This window comes from Lipotes vexillifer, unplaced genomic scaffold, assembly GCF_000442215.2.
Source record: "Lipotes vexillifer unplaced genomic scaffold, Lipotes_vexillifer_v1.1 scaffold738, whole genome shotgun sequence".
NCBI lineage: Eukaryota > Metazoa > Chordata > Mammalia > Artiodactyla > Lipotidae > Lipotes > Lipotes vexillifer.
The window spans coordinates 1,579,948-1,595,677 of record NW_006769699.1 but is presented as its reverse complement, the minus strand read 5'-3'; the positions used below and the strand labels follow the sequence as shown (position 1 = coordinate 1,595,677).

Here is a 15,730-nt window from a genome sequence, read left to right as displayed (position 1 = left end):
TACTCCATATTACTCCATATTACTCCATAAAAAGAAACGAAATTGAGCTATTTGTAATGAAGTGGATGGACGTAGAGTGTGTCATACAGAGTGAAATAAGTCAGAAAGAGAAAAACAAATACTGTATGCTAACACATATATATGGAATCTAAGAAAAAAAAAAGGTCATGAAGAACCTAGGGGTAAGACAGGACTAAAGACACAGACCTACTAGAGAATGGACTTAAGGATTTGGGGAGGGGGAAGAGTAAGCTGTGACAAAGTGAGAGAGTGGCATGGACATATATACACTACCAAACGTAAAATAGATAGCTAGTGGGAAGCAGCCGCATAGCACAGGGAGATCAGCTCAGTGCTTTATGACCACCTAGAGGGGTGGGATAGGGAGGGTGGGAGGGAGGGAGACACAAGAGGGAAGAGATATGGGAACGTATGTATACGTATAACTGATTCACTTTGTTATAAAGCAGAAACTAACACACCATTGTAAAGCAATTATACTCCAATAAAGATGTAAAAAAAAAAAAAAAAAAAGTCTCCACACTTGCATAAGACCTGAAGGTTCCTCCAGGTATGGGTAGCAAAGGCACTAACATGCATGCCCACTAAGGTCTAGGCCCCAGCACACCTTGATAACAGGAGCTGCTGTTTAGTGACATTGTCAGTGTCCCATGTACTGCGCGAGATATTACTTCTAATCTTCACACAACTATCAACACTACTACTGCTAATAAGGGCTTAAACTGCATGGGGTTCTTTCTGTGTGCTCTTCATTGCACTAAATACTTTACAGGCATGATCTTAATAGGTAGGTACCACTGCTAACTCCTTTTTAGAAATGAAAAACTGAGGTGCAGAGAGGTTAAGCATTTCAAATTCTAACACACAGTAGGTTGCAGAAACAAGATCCTATAAGGCTCTTTAAGGTTTAAATATCTTACCCAAGATGGACTACATGTCAGGGAGCCACAATTCAAAGCCACATTTGCCTAAAAGTCATGCCTGACATTTTTGGAACTGAAGACCAAAGGATAATTTTCTACACTGAAGGCTGAGCTCAGAGGTCGGCTCCAAGCAACTTATATTCACAATTTATCATAAACTGAATGACAACAAATTTGAAGGCACTTACAATTAAATACTAATGTACTTGTACATAAAGGAAGCTTATGTTCCTGAGAATTTAACATACAACACATAACTACAATAATGTAGATATGTTTGGCATAAAACCAACATAAGAAAAATGGAAGACTCTAAATTGCCACAACTTTTAAAAGAATAATATAAAGACCAGTGTACAAATTCCATGTTGTGATTAGTTTTTTCATAAGAACAACAAACAAAGATGTTTTGGAATCATGAGGACAGGAGAAAAGTTTTGTCATTCAGCTACAAACTGAGGAACTCACTCAACCTAAAAGGAACTCACTCAACCTAAACATTCCAGAATATGGTGTTGGTGGCTTAAATCAGCAGGCAGGAAAAAGAACACTACAATAAAGCCCCTTCCTGAATCCTTTTTTGTTTGTTTTTTGGTCCCTTGTGTATAAACATTGGGAAGCATAGAATTAATACAAAGATCTATTTATATATACCAGCACTTAAAAGAAAAAAAATGACTGTTATTTCTAATTAAATTTCATACTTGTTTTGTGTAGAGAAGTACATTCTCTCCTACTTCAGAAATTACTCTATGTTATCCTGTTAGTACCTCTATGATGGGCTTAGGCTTTCTATCTGTTTTCATAAACTTTAGGCTATTTATTAACTCCTTTACTGGATGTAACATATGAGAGAGTAAGACAGTGCTGAGGCATCTCTGCTTCCAACAGTAAATGCCTCACACATAGTAGATGATCAACAAAATTCTGCTGAAATTTTGTTAAATGAGTAAGACATTTTATTATTAAAACAAAAGCATCATCTTTGCTTACATTTCCCAGAAAATAGGAAATATGTGACATGAACTTACATGGCTTGGTGGATAACCCGGGATTTCTCCAGAAGGTATTCAGAAATCTGTGCTCCCACGACAGCCCCAGAAGGGGTAAATTTCATTTCTAAGTATTTTCCAAATCGGCTGGAATTGTCATTTATAATAGTGCAGGCATTGCCAAAGGCTTCCACCAAATTATTCACTTGTAAAATCTTCTCTTGCAGGGTTTTGTTATTAGCCTAGAGAAAATGTCAAGATATATAAAAAAAATGTAAAAAATTAATTTTGTATAGAATGGAATGTCTCTTCTTTGATAAGCAATTTATGTAGATGTAAACACACAAGTGCATCTTCTTGGTTTGTTGCCAGAAGTTACAACCTAGTATATTTTTCCCCTCCTGCTGGTGCATTCACTCACTTCCTTTCTTAGAGGGGCGAAGAGATCCTTTACACTTTTTCTATTCAAATATAGTTCTGTTAAGTTCCTGATTTACAAACACAATTTATAAGCAGTCTACGCATACTGAGGTACATCTCAAACTTTGTTATTCCTCCTCTACCTATATGGGTCCCCATCCACAAGATCCCCAAGGCTGTGGACCAACTTCCCTTGCTTCCATGGAAGCTGTCAAACCTGCAACTAGAGGAGTAAAGATAACGTGTGAACTCAGAAGTAGAGGAGAGGGAATAATTGTGAAAATCAAGAACAGCTCGGGTGTGTGGAAGGGAGACGTGGATCCCTGGTCCAGGCCAGCGGGCCTATGTGGCTGGCCCTCTATTTTCTCCTACACCATCTCATTTTCCTTCCCCAAAACAAGCATCATGTTGGGGGGTTTTTCTTTACCACTTTAGTAAACTGAAATTCCACCAGAAAATTTATTTGGGTTAACAACCAACCTCTTTTAGAAGGCATCCCCCCTCTTAGAGGTTTAAAGAGGTATCAGTCATTCACATCTTAGTAGAAATGGATCAAGTGGATTATTTTCAGTGTGATACCTTGTTGAAGTCAGCTGTGTTAAAGGTACGGAAATGTTTATGTAAGGGAGAGGAGCAGCAGGTATTTCTGGAACATAGGCTACATTAGAATTTGGGGGGGGCCGAGGGGGCATTCACAGTGCAGTTTTGGGGGCATATAAGGATTTCGGATACTCTCTAAAAGAGGCAATAAGGGGAGAGAAAAGAGAGGAGCAAGAATTGGGATAACTGACTCTTTTTAAATGTTGTTTGGGGCTGGCCTTGCACTCATGAAAAAGGTGAGAAAACATCAACCACCTGTATTAGGCAGCAGTGCCCTGCTACGTAAGGTTTTGAAGACTGTGTATTCCATCCACCAAACATACCATTTTTGCATCTGCTAAATCTTTATCAAGGAAATAACTTAAAAGACACACTCAGTCCCGATAAGGGTAGAATTCTTTTGTTTTTATATCACCATCTCCAATTAATATCAAGTCACATTTTTAGATCTAGCACAAGATAAAGATATTAAATAAACATTAGATGTGCTGACATCCACAAAACAACATTCGTACAAGTTAATTCATACAAGTTAATTCGTACAAGTTAATCCGTTATTGACGAGAGCCTCTATTGACTTCACAAATCAAGAAAGAATAGCAAAGGCCCGTGCGGAAGGCCCCTGAGTAAATTTATTCAGGTGTTCAACTCTTCCACGCCAGGAGAGTATGCTGTGCCACACCATCCCAACTCTCTCCAAAATGACATTTATTTCAGTGAACTTAAAAGCTCGCAGAGTGATGCTTATCCCAGAAGTAAGGACAGGGAAGTGGATGGGCAAGGGGATGGGGAAGGGATTGAGATGACAGCCCTGAGGTAGGCTCCCCTTCCTGGCCTCTACTTGCTCTTCCAGGTCTGAGGGGTCACAGGACTGGTTACTAGTATATTTCTATTCCATACCCACACCCATGATGGAAAACATATAACCAGTCAATTGATTTTTAACATGAACATGAAATTCTTTTGACAATGAATTAGACTCAATTAAGCAGCTCTTCTGATACCATGAGGCACCCTTTTATATATACAGTGGTTGGGTCTGGCCTTGTACCCACAGTGCTTTGTAGCACAAGATTCCTATAATCACTGTGATGGCAAAAATTTTAAGATGACTCTACTTCAAACCATGCAAATCACTATAAACATTTTCGCAGGGATAAGTTGTACACAATTATTCTTCTTTTTTAGCCATTAGCCTAATGAGAACACATTATTCTTGATTTATCTTATTTCAAGGACTCTACTTGGAAAATCAAACCAAGTCTCTATCCTCAACATCCCATTTTTAAAAATTAAGGTAAAATTACATAGAGATTCATCCTTTATATAGTTCTGAAAGTTTTTACAAACATATGCGACCATAAATCTCCCACTATAGTCCACATACAGAACAATCCCATCACCCCCAAAATTGTCTCATTACTCTTTGCAACCCTTCCCTCCACTCTCAGCCACTAAAAATCCCTGATTTGTTTTTGTGCCTACGGTTTTAAATCTGCAAGAATGACACAGCAAGTGAACCATACATGGAGTCTTCTTAATCTGCTTCTCTGACTTAGCCTAATGCATTTGAGATTTATCCAAATCTCATCCAGTGAGCTTCATTGCTTGTATCAGTGTTCATACTTTTTTTATTGCTGAGTAATATTCCATGGCATGGATGTACCATAGTTTGTTTATTCATTTCCTAGTTCTGTTGTTTCCACTCCCTGGAGATTATGGACAAAGCTCCTATATATTATTTGTCTGTAGCTTTTTTGTATGAACATGGGTTTTCATTTCACTTGAACAAATACCTAGGAGTAGGATTGCTGGGTTGTATGTTAAGTATGGTTAGATTTTCTAAGAAACTCCTGAGCTGTTTTCCAAAGTGGCTGTACCATTTTGCATTCTCATCAGCAGTACACGAGTTTCATTCAGTTCCTCTGTGTTCTTGCCAGCACTTAGCATTGTCAGGTTTAAAAAAAAAAAATTAGCCATTTTAATGGCTATGTAATGGTGTCTCACTGTGGTTTTAATTTGCACTTCCCTAATGACTACTGGTGTTGAACATCATATTTTCATTTGCTTCTTTTGCCATTTACGTATCATCTTTGCTGAAATGGCTAGTCAATTTTTTTGTTCATTTTTAAATTGTTAATTTATTTCTTATTATGGAATTTTAAGAGTTTTTAAAAATATATCTTCTGGATATAAGTCTTTTATTAGATATGTGACTTGCAAATAGTGTCTCTGAGTCTGTAGCTTGTGTTTTCATTTTCTTAACAGTATCATTCAGAGAACAGAATGTTCTTAATTTTGGTGAAATTAAACTTTTCCCTTTATGGATTATGCTTTTTATGTTGCATCTAACAGCTCTTTGCCTGACCCAAAATGGCAAAAAACAAAGTTAACTGACTTAATTTTCTTCTAGAAATTTTATAGTTTTTGGTTTAATCTTTAGGTCTATGATCCATTTGAAGTTAATTTTTTATAGCATGTGCGGTCTAGAGTAAGGTTCAATCCTTCTGTATGCGCATATTCCAGCACCATTTGTTAAAAGACTATCATTAGTTGACCTTGCACCTTTGCCGAAAATCAATAAATCATATACGTGCAGATTCTTTATTCTATTCCATTGATCTGTATACCATCTTTTCTTTAATAACACACTGTCTTGACTATCACAGCTTTTACAGTGAGTCTTGAAATCAGGTAGTATTTATTAATCCTCCAATTTTGTTCTTTTTCAAAACTGATTATTATAGTTCCCTTGCCTTTCCATATACATTTTTTTTTTTTTTGCGGTATGTGGGCCTCTCACTGTTGTGGCCTCTCCCTTTGCGGAGCACAGGCTCAGGACGCGCAGGCTCAGCGGCCATGGCTCACGGGCCCAGCCGCTCCGCGACATGTGGGATCTTCCCGTACCAGGGAACGAACCCGTGTCCCCTGCATCGGCAGGCGGACTCTCAACCACTGCGCCACCAGGGAAGCCCTCCATATACATTTTTGATTCAGTTTGTCAGTTTCTAAAAAAATAAAATCCTGCTGGGATTTTTACTGTAAACTACATTGAATCTACAGATCAATCTGTGGAGAATTGACATCTTAATAATATTGAGTCTTTTAATCCATGAACATGTCATACCTCTCCTATTATTCAGGTCTTCTTTGATTTCTTTTATCAACTTTTTCTATTTTTCAGCATACAAATCTTGCACATGTTTTGCAAGATCTAGATTTCAGTAGTTCATGTTTTATGGTGCTAATATAAATAATACATTTAAGTTTAAACTGATCATCGTTAGTATGTATATAATATATAAATATAATTAATTTTTGTATATTGACTCCCCTTTATCTTGCTGGTAACAAAGGAAGAAGAAGTAAGGAAAGCATTCAGAGAATACGTTAGGGCAAAAAAGAGAGAAAATCACCTCTATAAAGCCTTGCCTACTAAGAGTGAGAAAAGTTAGAATTTGCTTAAAACAAAACACATGCTCTTTATCTTGTTATATTTTAAACTCACAAAGGACAACAAGTGTGTTATAACTTCTGTGCATTATTAAATGTGGAAATTCGTAATATTAACCTAATTAGTTAAATTAAATTCTGAAGTATAACAAATACTTCTGTTAGGACAGAGAAAAATTAAATTATACCTTTCCAAGCACTGTCAGCTGCTGAACTAAGAGATGAGCACTTTCAGTCTTTCCAGCACCACTTTCCCCAGAAATAACAATGCACTGCACGGTGAGAAAAGGAAACCGTAAGAAGACTTTATCCTCACAAAATTCAGCTGACACACGAGAAACTCAGAGGAGAATTTCTAAAAATGTGAGACTCTCCTTACCTGATCTGAATTATACGTTACCATAGACTGGTATCCTAAGTCAGCCATGGCAAAAATGTGAGGAGGATTGGCAGTTCTCTTTGCTCCAATATACAGTTTGGAATGCTAAAGGTTAAAAAGAACATGTGCTGTAGGGCTTTTGTTTTTGTTTAAACCCTACTTATTTACAGATAGAGTGCTAATTTTTAAAGCAAAAGGTGAATCAAAATACAGCTTCATACCACCAAAACATCACATCCATATTACATACACACATACATGCACAAATCATGGACAATTATGTAAAATAAAAGCTTGACATAAAACAACAGGGAAAAATGATATGACATAATATGACATCACTTTGGCAGTGGTATTTAAAAGAAGACTCTTTTGGAAGTGCATACGACTTCCAAAGCAAAACTTTAAAGTTTCAGAATACTATGATTTCCTTAAATAAGCAGATACTTTATAAATAAGACAATCAGGTATCATTTTGTTGACTATTCCTTGGATATAATAATGTATGACATACGATCACTACTTTTTTCCTTTCGTATCATTTAACATACACTTTCTCATTTGCTTTGCCCAAGATCACACAGTTAATTGATAGCAGAATTTGTGCTAAAGCCCAGTCTTCTAAAACTTGGTCAAGGTTCATAAATATGCCATTATTCTTGTAAATCTTAAAGTGGTAGAGACTGAGAGAATTACATACGTTTCACACAAAAAATTATATTAAGCACAGTATTATTCTAGAGTAATATAATATTATAATACAATATAATATTCTAGAGTACACAAATAGCTAGAAGAGTATGGATCTAAGTGAAAATGAAAAACAGCCTAGCTTAACTCCAGAACACTATTCTATATTTAAACATTCGGGGTGAATAATGGATAATTATGTGCTTATATTCATAAAACATACTGTCTGATATTAAAAAATTAACCAGAAGGAATTTTTAAACTCATAAGGATGAGTTTTACAGCCATTAAGTATATAGTACCTACATATACAATGTAATTTTACTTTTGACTCTCCTATACTTGGTTCAGAGGTAGACATTAAGTCTATACTTTTTAGGCATCTGTTTATTGATATGATATGTAGTGTGGACCAGTTACCAATTACCAATGACAAGAAGTAATTAACATATCTCACACAATGACCACAAACTGCATCCAGATGGATTCATCTTCTGTTTTTTCCTATCTCTACGTTTTAACAATAATTATTTAACTGTTCATTCAAAGGATTAGATAAAATTAAATTAAATTAATTTAAATATCTGAAGAGTATACATTTTTGTACAAAGTAAGAAAATGTGTACAAGCCACACCACATACCTCTGTGGAATAAAGGCCCAGACTCTGAAAAGGGTTAAGAGCAATGAGTATGTCTCCCACATAGAAGTAAATCTGATCTCTGGAGTAACACTTCTCAAGCTGCTCTGAGACTGTATTCTGTAACGAAATAAAAGTAATCTCTTTTTGTTAAAAATGATTGATGGTCAATTATCATTTTAAAAGTAAATGATAAGAAATAAAACATCTGGAATCTGGAGGAAGGATCAGGAAGAAACAGATCTATTGAGAGTAAGAAGTGTAACCTCCGGTCAGCAACTATCCTTCCCCTTGATGTGTATTTTCTCTTCTTTCGAGAGCTGTAGAGGGATGTCATTGTTACCTGTGTTTTCCACAGAATATATTATATGTTACAGGGATTATATACACACAATGCTTTCAAGGAAGTAAGTAAATGCAGCAGTCGAAGTAAAGAGAAAGAACACTAGAAAAGGGAAGAGAAGATATAGTGAACATGATTTTATTCCAAATGAAGGTTATTCAATGGCTCTGTGGAATGTCTTAGTTCCTTTGCTTAAATGTTTGGCATTGAGGCAGAGTAAAAAGTACAGAAAAGTAACTTCCACAATTGATAAATCATATGAATACATGGAATCCATTTTAACAGTGCCAGACATCATCATTTATAGTATATGACACAAAAGATCTTGGGTCAAAAAAGAGACAAAAAAATAAAACACAGACAATAGAAACAAACAAACCCAGTGTTTAATACGTAGGTCAGCAATATGATTAGTAAAGCCTTCTTTATAATCCACAAGCTTAGGATTTCACATCATTGGAAAATCTGATACACAAAGATTCATAAAGGTATTGGCAATCTCTGGCTTACAAACACTATTTGATTATAAGATGTCTGATGTTCTCAAGAAAGATGATTCTGAGGAAGTACACTTGGGTTGTTTACGCAACCCAAAATTTACCAAATGACTACTTCGGTTCAGAATATGCCTCCTGATTTGCTACATTTTTAAGCAAAATGCTCAGAAATGTATCAGAAGTATTAAAAAAAGAAAAGCCTGTGGATCAGGCAGGGTAGTCATCCCAACCTTTTACTGAAAAGGAGCCTTATTATTTCTCTAATGATGTGATTATCTGAAATAAAAAAGGTGATGAGGAAAAAGAGGATGAGACTATAATTTACTGGCTTGGACTGGTACCTTCATGAGAGATGTCTGAAATATTTCTGAGGTCATTGGGATAAGAAGTTTCAAGCAGAATTCATTTCCCGAAAAGGCGGGCTCTGTGATCCCACGAGGGGTCCACTGACCATGGTAACAGACAGGCTCTCAAGGTATCTTCGAGGCTTTAGGTCCTGCCACTGAGATGGTGATGTAGGAAGCAAATCACCCCTTTGAGACTCCTGGGGAGAATTGAGGGGAAGAAGGGGTCTTGGACCTAAGCAACTCAAGCTTGTGGGAACTAGCACTTTTGTAATTCGAATATAAAAAAGAAGAAAAAGTTGACACCAGGCTGGAGAGATCTGCAAATGTGAGTTAGACACAGTAAAACTGAAGACAGGAGAGATGATCAGGAAGCTAAGAGATGAAGAAAGCATGAAACCTACAGATGCTATTCAAAGAGCCTCCTGCTCAAACCACTTCTATAAATTTTTTTTAAATAGACAGAATGTTTAAGTTTAATTAAGCTGAGTTTCTTACCTCATCCAAAACTTCTAGGGTTGCTAAATCATTTACATCCTTGAGGCTGGAAATTAAAGATCTGCTGAAGTTACTTTTCTTGGTGTAAAGACGTTCATGCCTGAAGAGCAATAAAAAAGAAAACCCTTTCTGATCTGAGAACTTATTACTAATCATAGTAAAAGTCGAATTTAGATACTAAGAAACTGAAAAACATCTGTGAAGCTGATTTGCTAAATTCAACGATAACAATTTACCAGAAAACAGCCTCATGCATTTGATCTGTCTTCTCCTCTGCACTGGGAAAATGCAACACATTAAACTTACTTCATGGATGATCAAAAGAGCTCATTATTTCCATCAAGAACTACCTTATATATAATATTCTTTAAAGCTTCCTCTAAGTTCCGAAGTGTGACTTAATCTGTTACAAAGTGGTGAGTTGGAGCGATTTTCACTCATTCGATTTCCAGTTTTGTCTGAGGTAGTGTTAGCCCACTGGTAGTCAAGGAATGATAAATTGAAAAATTATTCAGCAGAATTTAAGAGGAATACAAAATAAGCCATACTGGGGACTTTTAAAAGGTAAAATGTATACAGAAAATTGATTTCAGGTACTAGGAAGTTTACTTTCAAAGTGAAACATCTCAGCAATTTCAATAACAGCATAAAGATCTTGATCTGACATGAGGTCTGGAGAAGTTGCTGAGGTAAACACAAGGGTTTGTTTCAACTTTTCTGAACATGAAATCCACTCTATTTTGAGCATAACTGCATTTTCAGTGTTTCTTTTTGGGCAGACTGTTATGCATTTGAATCTGTCCATTGGTGAAAGGGGAAGGAATGCGCAGATTACAAAGCATGATAAGAATCATACCACTTACCCACCAAACTGTAATGGTGTCTCATTGCTTAGAGAATTAAGTCACTATTGATATGGTCCCCCCTCTACCTATGTCCAATCCCGTTTTGTGCACTGGATTCCATCTCCTCTCACTTACTCAAGGATATCAGTCCTGTTGGGTCCTCTTTCTCTCCTGTATCACTCATTTCTCCCTCTCGACTGTTATAACATCTTCCCCAAAAGAAACAATCAATCAAACAAACCACCTGTCCTTGAGTTTGTTTCCTCCATCTTCCATTCCATTTCCTTGCTTTATGGCAAAAATCCTCAAAAGAATGATCTATACATAACTTCTTTAATTGCACTCCACCCATTAAGAAAACCCATGTCAGTCAGGCTGTCATCACACTCCACGGAAACAGCTTCCATTAAGGACAACAGTGACCTTTGTCACATTTCTGAGTCCCACGGTCCATTCTAAGTCCTCATTTTACTTAACCTACTGGCAGCACTTGAGAAACTCTTCTTGAACACGTTTGTCTTGGTGTCTTATGTCCTTCTCTTGATTCTCTTCCTTACCTCACTGGCATCTCCGTCTCAGTATCTTTTTCTGGTCCCTCCTCATCTTCCTACTGTCACATTTTTGGGTCTCCCAAGCTTCGGTCCTTAGAGCTATTTTCTTGTCTATGAACATGTACGTCCTGATTTCATCGCTTTAAATACCACTCGTGCACTGACAGCTCTGCTCATCTCCAGACCTAAGCACCCAGCTGCTCACTCGATGCTTCACTTGGCTCTGAAGGTGGCTGACTTAACATGTCCCAAACCTGCTCCTGCCCACGACCCTCATCTCAGCCCATGGTGAGCCATTTGTCTGCTTGTCAGCCTGACCCCTGGCTCCTGACTTTGTCTCATACCCCTCCTGCAACCCATGTACAAATCCCCTCAGCTCTTTCATCAAATCCAATCCAGAACCAAACCTTTCTCACCACCATCACCTCCATCCACTACAGTTCATCTCACACCACAGCAGCCTCCCCGCTGCCACCTTTGCCTCTGATATCCTTCTCAACACTGCACCCAGAGTGAGATTTTAAAAATAAGTAAGATTTGTCCTTTGTCTTTTAATTTCCTCCTCAGTCCCATCTGTGTGATGAAACTTTTCACAGTCTACCTCAAATGCCACCTGTTTTAAACCCTCAGCATAATTCTGTACATCCTTCTGGACAAACATCTTAGTTAAGTCATTTCAGTCAATCACTTGCGTACAGGTCTTACTCCCTTTACTAGACTGTAAAGTTCCTCAGGATGGTGCTGGAATGGTTGGACATCCACATGCAGGAAAAAAAAAAAAAAAAGAATCTAGACACTAAACTTACAAAATTTTCACAAAAATTAAGTTAAAATAAGTCATAGCATATATACACTACCAAATGTAAAACAGATAGCTAGTGGGAAGCAGCCACATAGCACAGGGAGATCAGCTCGGTGCTTTGTGACCACCTAGAGGGGTGGGATAGGGAGGGTGGGAGGGAGGGAGACGCAAGAGGGAAGAGCTATGGGGATATATGTATATGTATAACTGATTCACTTTGTTATAAAGCAGAAACTAACACACCATTGTAAAGCAATTATACTCCAACAAAGATGTTAAAATAAATAGATAAGTCATAGGTCTAAATGTAAAATACAAAACTATAAAACTTCTAGAAGAAAATATAGGAGAAAAAAGCTAGATAACCTTGGGTGTAGAAATGAGTGTATGGACACAATACCCAAAACATCATCCATGAAAGAAAAAAGTGATATGGTAGACTTCATTAAAATGAAAAACTCCTGGGCTTCCCTGGTGGCACAGTGGTTAAGAACCCGCCTGCCAATGCAGGGGACACGGGTTCGAGCCCTGGTCCGGGAAGATCCCACATGCCGTGGAGCAACTAAGCCCATGCGCCACAACTACTGAGCCTGTGCTCTAGAGCCCACGTGCCACAACTACTGAAGCCCACGCGCTTAGAGCCCATGCTCTGCAGCAAGAGAAGACACCGCAATGAGAAGCCCGCGCACTGCCAACGAAGATTAGCCCCCGCTCGGCACAACTAGAGAAAGCCTGCGCACAGCAATGAAGACCCAATGCAGCCAAAAATATTTTTTTTAAAAAAAGAAAAACTTCTGTTCTGTGAAAGACACTGTTGGGACTTCCCTGCTGGCGCAGTGGTTAAGAATCCGCCTGCCAATGCAGGGAACACAGATTTGAGCCCTGGTCCGGGAAGATTCCACATGCCACGGAGCAACTAAGTGCGTGCACCACAACTACTGAGCCTGCACTCTAGAGTTTGTGAGCCACAACTACTGAGCACATGTGCCACAACTACTGAAGCCCACGCGTCTAGAGCCCCAGCTCTGTAACAAGAGAAGCCACTGCAGTGAGAAGGCCGTGCACCACAAGGAAGAGTAGCCCCCCTCACCGCAACTAGAGAAAGCCCACGCACAGCAATGAAGGCCCAGCACAGCCATAAATAAATAAATAAATAAAAATTTATAAAGTAAAAAAAAGACACTGTTAAGAGAATAAAAAGTGAAGCCACAGGCCGGCAGAAAACATTTGCAAATAACATATCTGATTAAGGACTTGTATCTAATAATATGAAGAGTGCTTTACTCCTACTTGCAATTCTCAGATGTTTCCATAATAATTTTTATAGCATTTACAAAAATGTATAATTATGCACTTATTTGTGTAGATAATTTAGCTAATATTTGAATCCCTTACTACAATACAAGCTCCAACATACACCAGACTATGTGTCTTTAGTTTCCCATTGTGTCCTTGGAACAAGGAAATGATTGAGAACACAGTAGGTCCTCAATAAATATTAGTTGAATGAATGAGTGAATGCATATCTCCCACAATTTCTGGCACGGGATTTGCCCATAGTTGGTCTCCACATTTGCTGAACTCGACAAGAATCATCTTTCGTATCCCCTTATTTCCAAAGAAACTCATATGACATGATTTTTAAGAAAACAGAGAAAGATATCCAATTATGTATTTAATTTAAGTGAAGCCCTGAATTTTCCATCTGTTTTTATGGGTCCATTTGGCATCCAAAGACTGTTCCTGGAGAATGACAAGGAGTGGATGGTGACAAGGAGCCTGGACGCAGGCACGAGCCCTGCAGCTGAAACAGCAGGAAGGACAGTGGTCCGTGGTGAGGCTGGACTCCAGGCACTACGGGAAGCCAACGGAATATTTTAATCAAAGGGCAGAGTTTGGAAACAATATGGTGGAGCAGCATGTTTTAGTAAAGAAAAAAAAATCATTTTACTATATTCTAGAAATAAACATTATCACTAGGTAAAGAAAGCCAAGAAAAGTTAAACTTCGAGTAGTGAATGCAATTCAGGGTCATCTATTCTAAGAACATATTAGATGATAAATGTGGCATTTCAAATTAGTAGAGAAAGAAAAATATTCAAGAAAATTGTGCTGGAACAGCTGGTTAAAATTTTGGGAATCATGTACTTTATGTAAAAATTAATTCCAGATGGATTAACAAACATAGATTTAAAATGTCATCATAAAAGTTCTAGGAGAAGATGCAAAAGAACGGCTGTGTAGTAATGGGATACAGATGGAATTTGTAAGTATAAAAAGATAGAAAGGAGAATTAAAAAATGGAAGAGACTTGACAATACAATTTTAATATGAGTATAATAAAACACAAGTAAAAGAGAAAATGGGAAAAATATTTGCAATATGTATGATGGACAAAGAATTAATATGTCTAATATATATCAAGAACTCTTGAAACTCAAAGAACACTGAATATGAGATACCATGAGATACTAAGATAGCAATCTTGTATTGAACACACAAGTTTTAGGCTTGTCTCTTTAAATTTGGGAAGATAAATTTATCACTATCACCATTTCCTAAAAAAGACATGTTATCACCAAAAAATGCTGAAAGCTAATAATCTTACCTAGACTAACAATATTTAAAAAGCTGAATCATATAATCTCTGTTGCTTCTTCCAACCCTGGAATTCTCTGTCAACTGAAGTTTGTGTACTGATAGGTATACTATTGTAGCGTATGGCTGTCTGCTTCATTCTGAAGAGAAAAAAGTCCTTTCCATGACTTTGAAAAACTAGGTTTTACCATTCATAAAGACTTCGTCAGGGGACTTGAGAAGATGTTTTGGCCCTATTCTAGAGCATAGCTCCTTTATTTAGATTTCTCTCCAGTTAAAGAGTAGAGGAGCTAAGGTATATGGGGAGTGGCCAAGCAGGCAGCAATAATGGCCATAAAGCCATTATGAGGAACAGGGGATGACTGATAAATTATTCGACATTGAACTAAATTCTGAGGTGGTTATATAGAAAATCAAAAGTTACTTCTGAAGCTATACAAATCCTTTCCTTTGTTTAGATCATGGAATTATTGACACCAACGTTGCAGTTAAGAGGCTGGGCTCTAGAATCTGAATGCTCAGATCAAATAACAAAAGATTTTGTTGAGGATAAGCAAAATGGATTATTTCTTGTACAACTTTCATTTAAAATGGGCATATGGAAATGCCTTATATATAATTGCTACTATTATTCCAGCTGTGGCCCTACCACTGACTAGCCATGTGGCCTTGGGCAAGGAACTTACTCTGCTTCTTCAGAAATAAAATGGAAATAATAATGGCTATTTCACAAGGATGTTGTGAGATTAAATGAAATAATACATGTAAAGTGATTCATTCAGGGCCTGCTATGGCTAATAAATTATTATTATTATTATTGCCTTTATCATCATAGGTTTAATCCTCATTTACTTTATATTTTATATTTAATATTTATATTGAATTATATATTTAATTTCTATTTATTTCATATTTAGCTGTCTTCACTCTCTTTTTGTCCCAGAGGTGACCCCTCTACCCTCCTCAAGCATGAACTGTAAATACATGACACTGAACTCAGCAATAAACTGAGCGGGGAGTGAGAAAATGTGGGCCCAGGTCTTGCTGATGGAGGATTCATGAGCATCACTGATTTTGAAGGACTTCATTGTATTTATTATTAAGTCCTACGTATACCCTGATGGTAGTATCTCAG

General features: G+C 37.3%; 1 protein-coding gene across 1 annotated transcript in view; it reads right to left on the bottom strand.

The window, feature by feature from the left end:
* Positions 1 to 15,730, bottom strand: part of MYO3A (myosin IIIA) — a 176,002-nt gene that overhangs the window by 95,704 nt on the left and 64,568 nt on the right. Inside the window, exons 9-13 of the mRNA XM_007445869.1 lie at positions 9,800 to 9,899; positions 8,121 to 8,237; positions 6,789 to 6,893; positions 6,598 to 6,681; positions 1,976 to 2,178 (exon numbers count right to left, since the gene is read on the bottom strand). Coding sequence (XP_007445931.1) covers positions 1,976 to 2,178; positions 6,598 to 6,681; positions 6,789 to 6,893; positions 8,121 to 8,237; positions 9,800 to 9,899 — 609 coding nt within the window. The remainder of the gene's footprint in view (positions 1 to 1,975; positions 2,179 to 6,597; positions 6,682 to 6,788; positions 6,894 to 8,120; positions 8,238 to 9,799; positions 9,900 to 15,730) is intronic.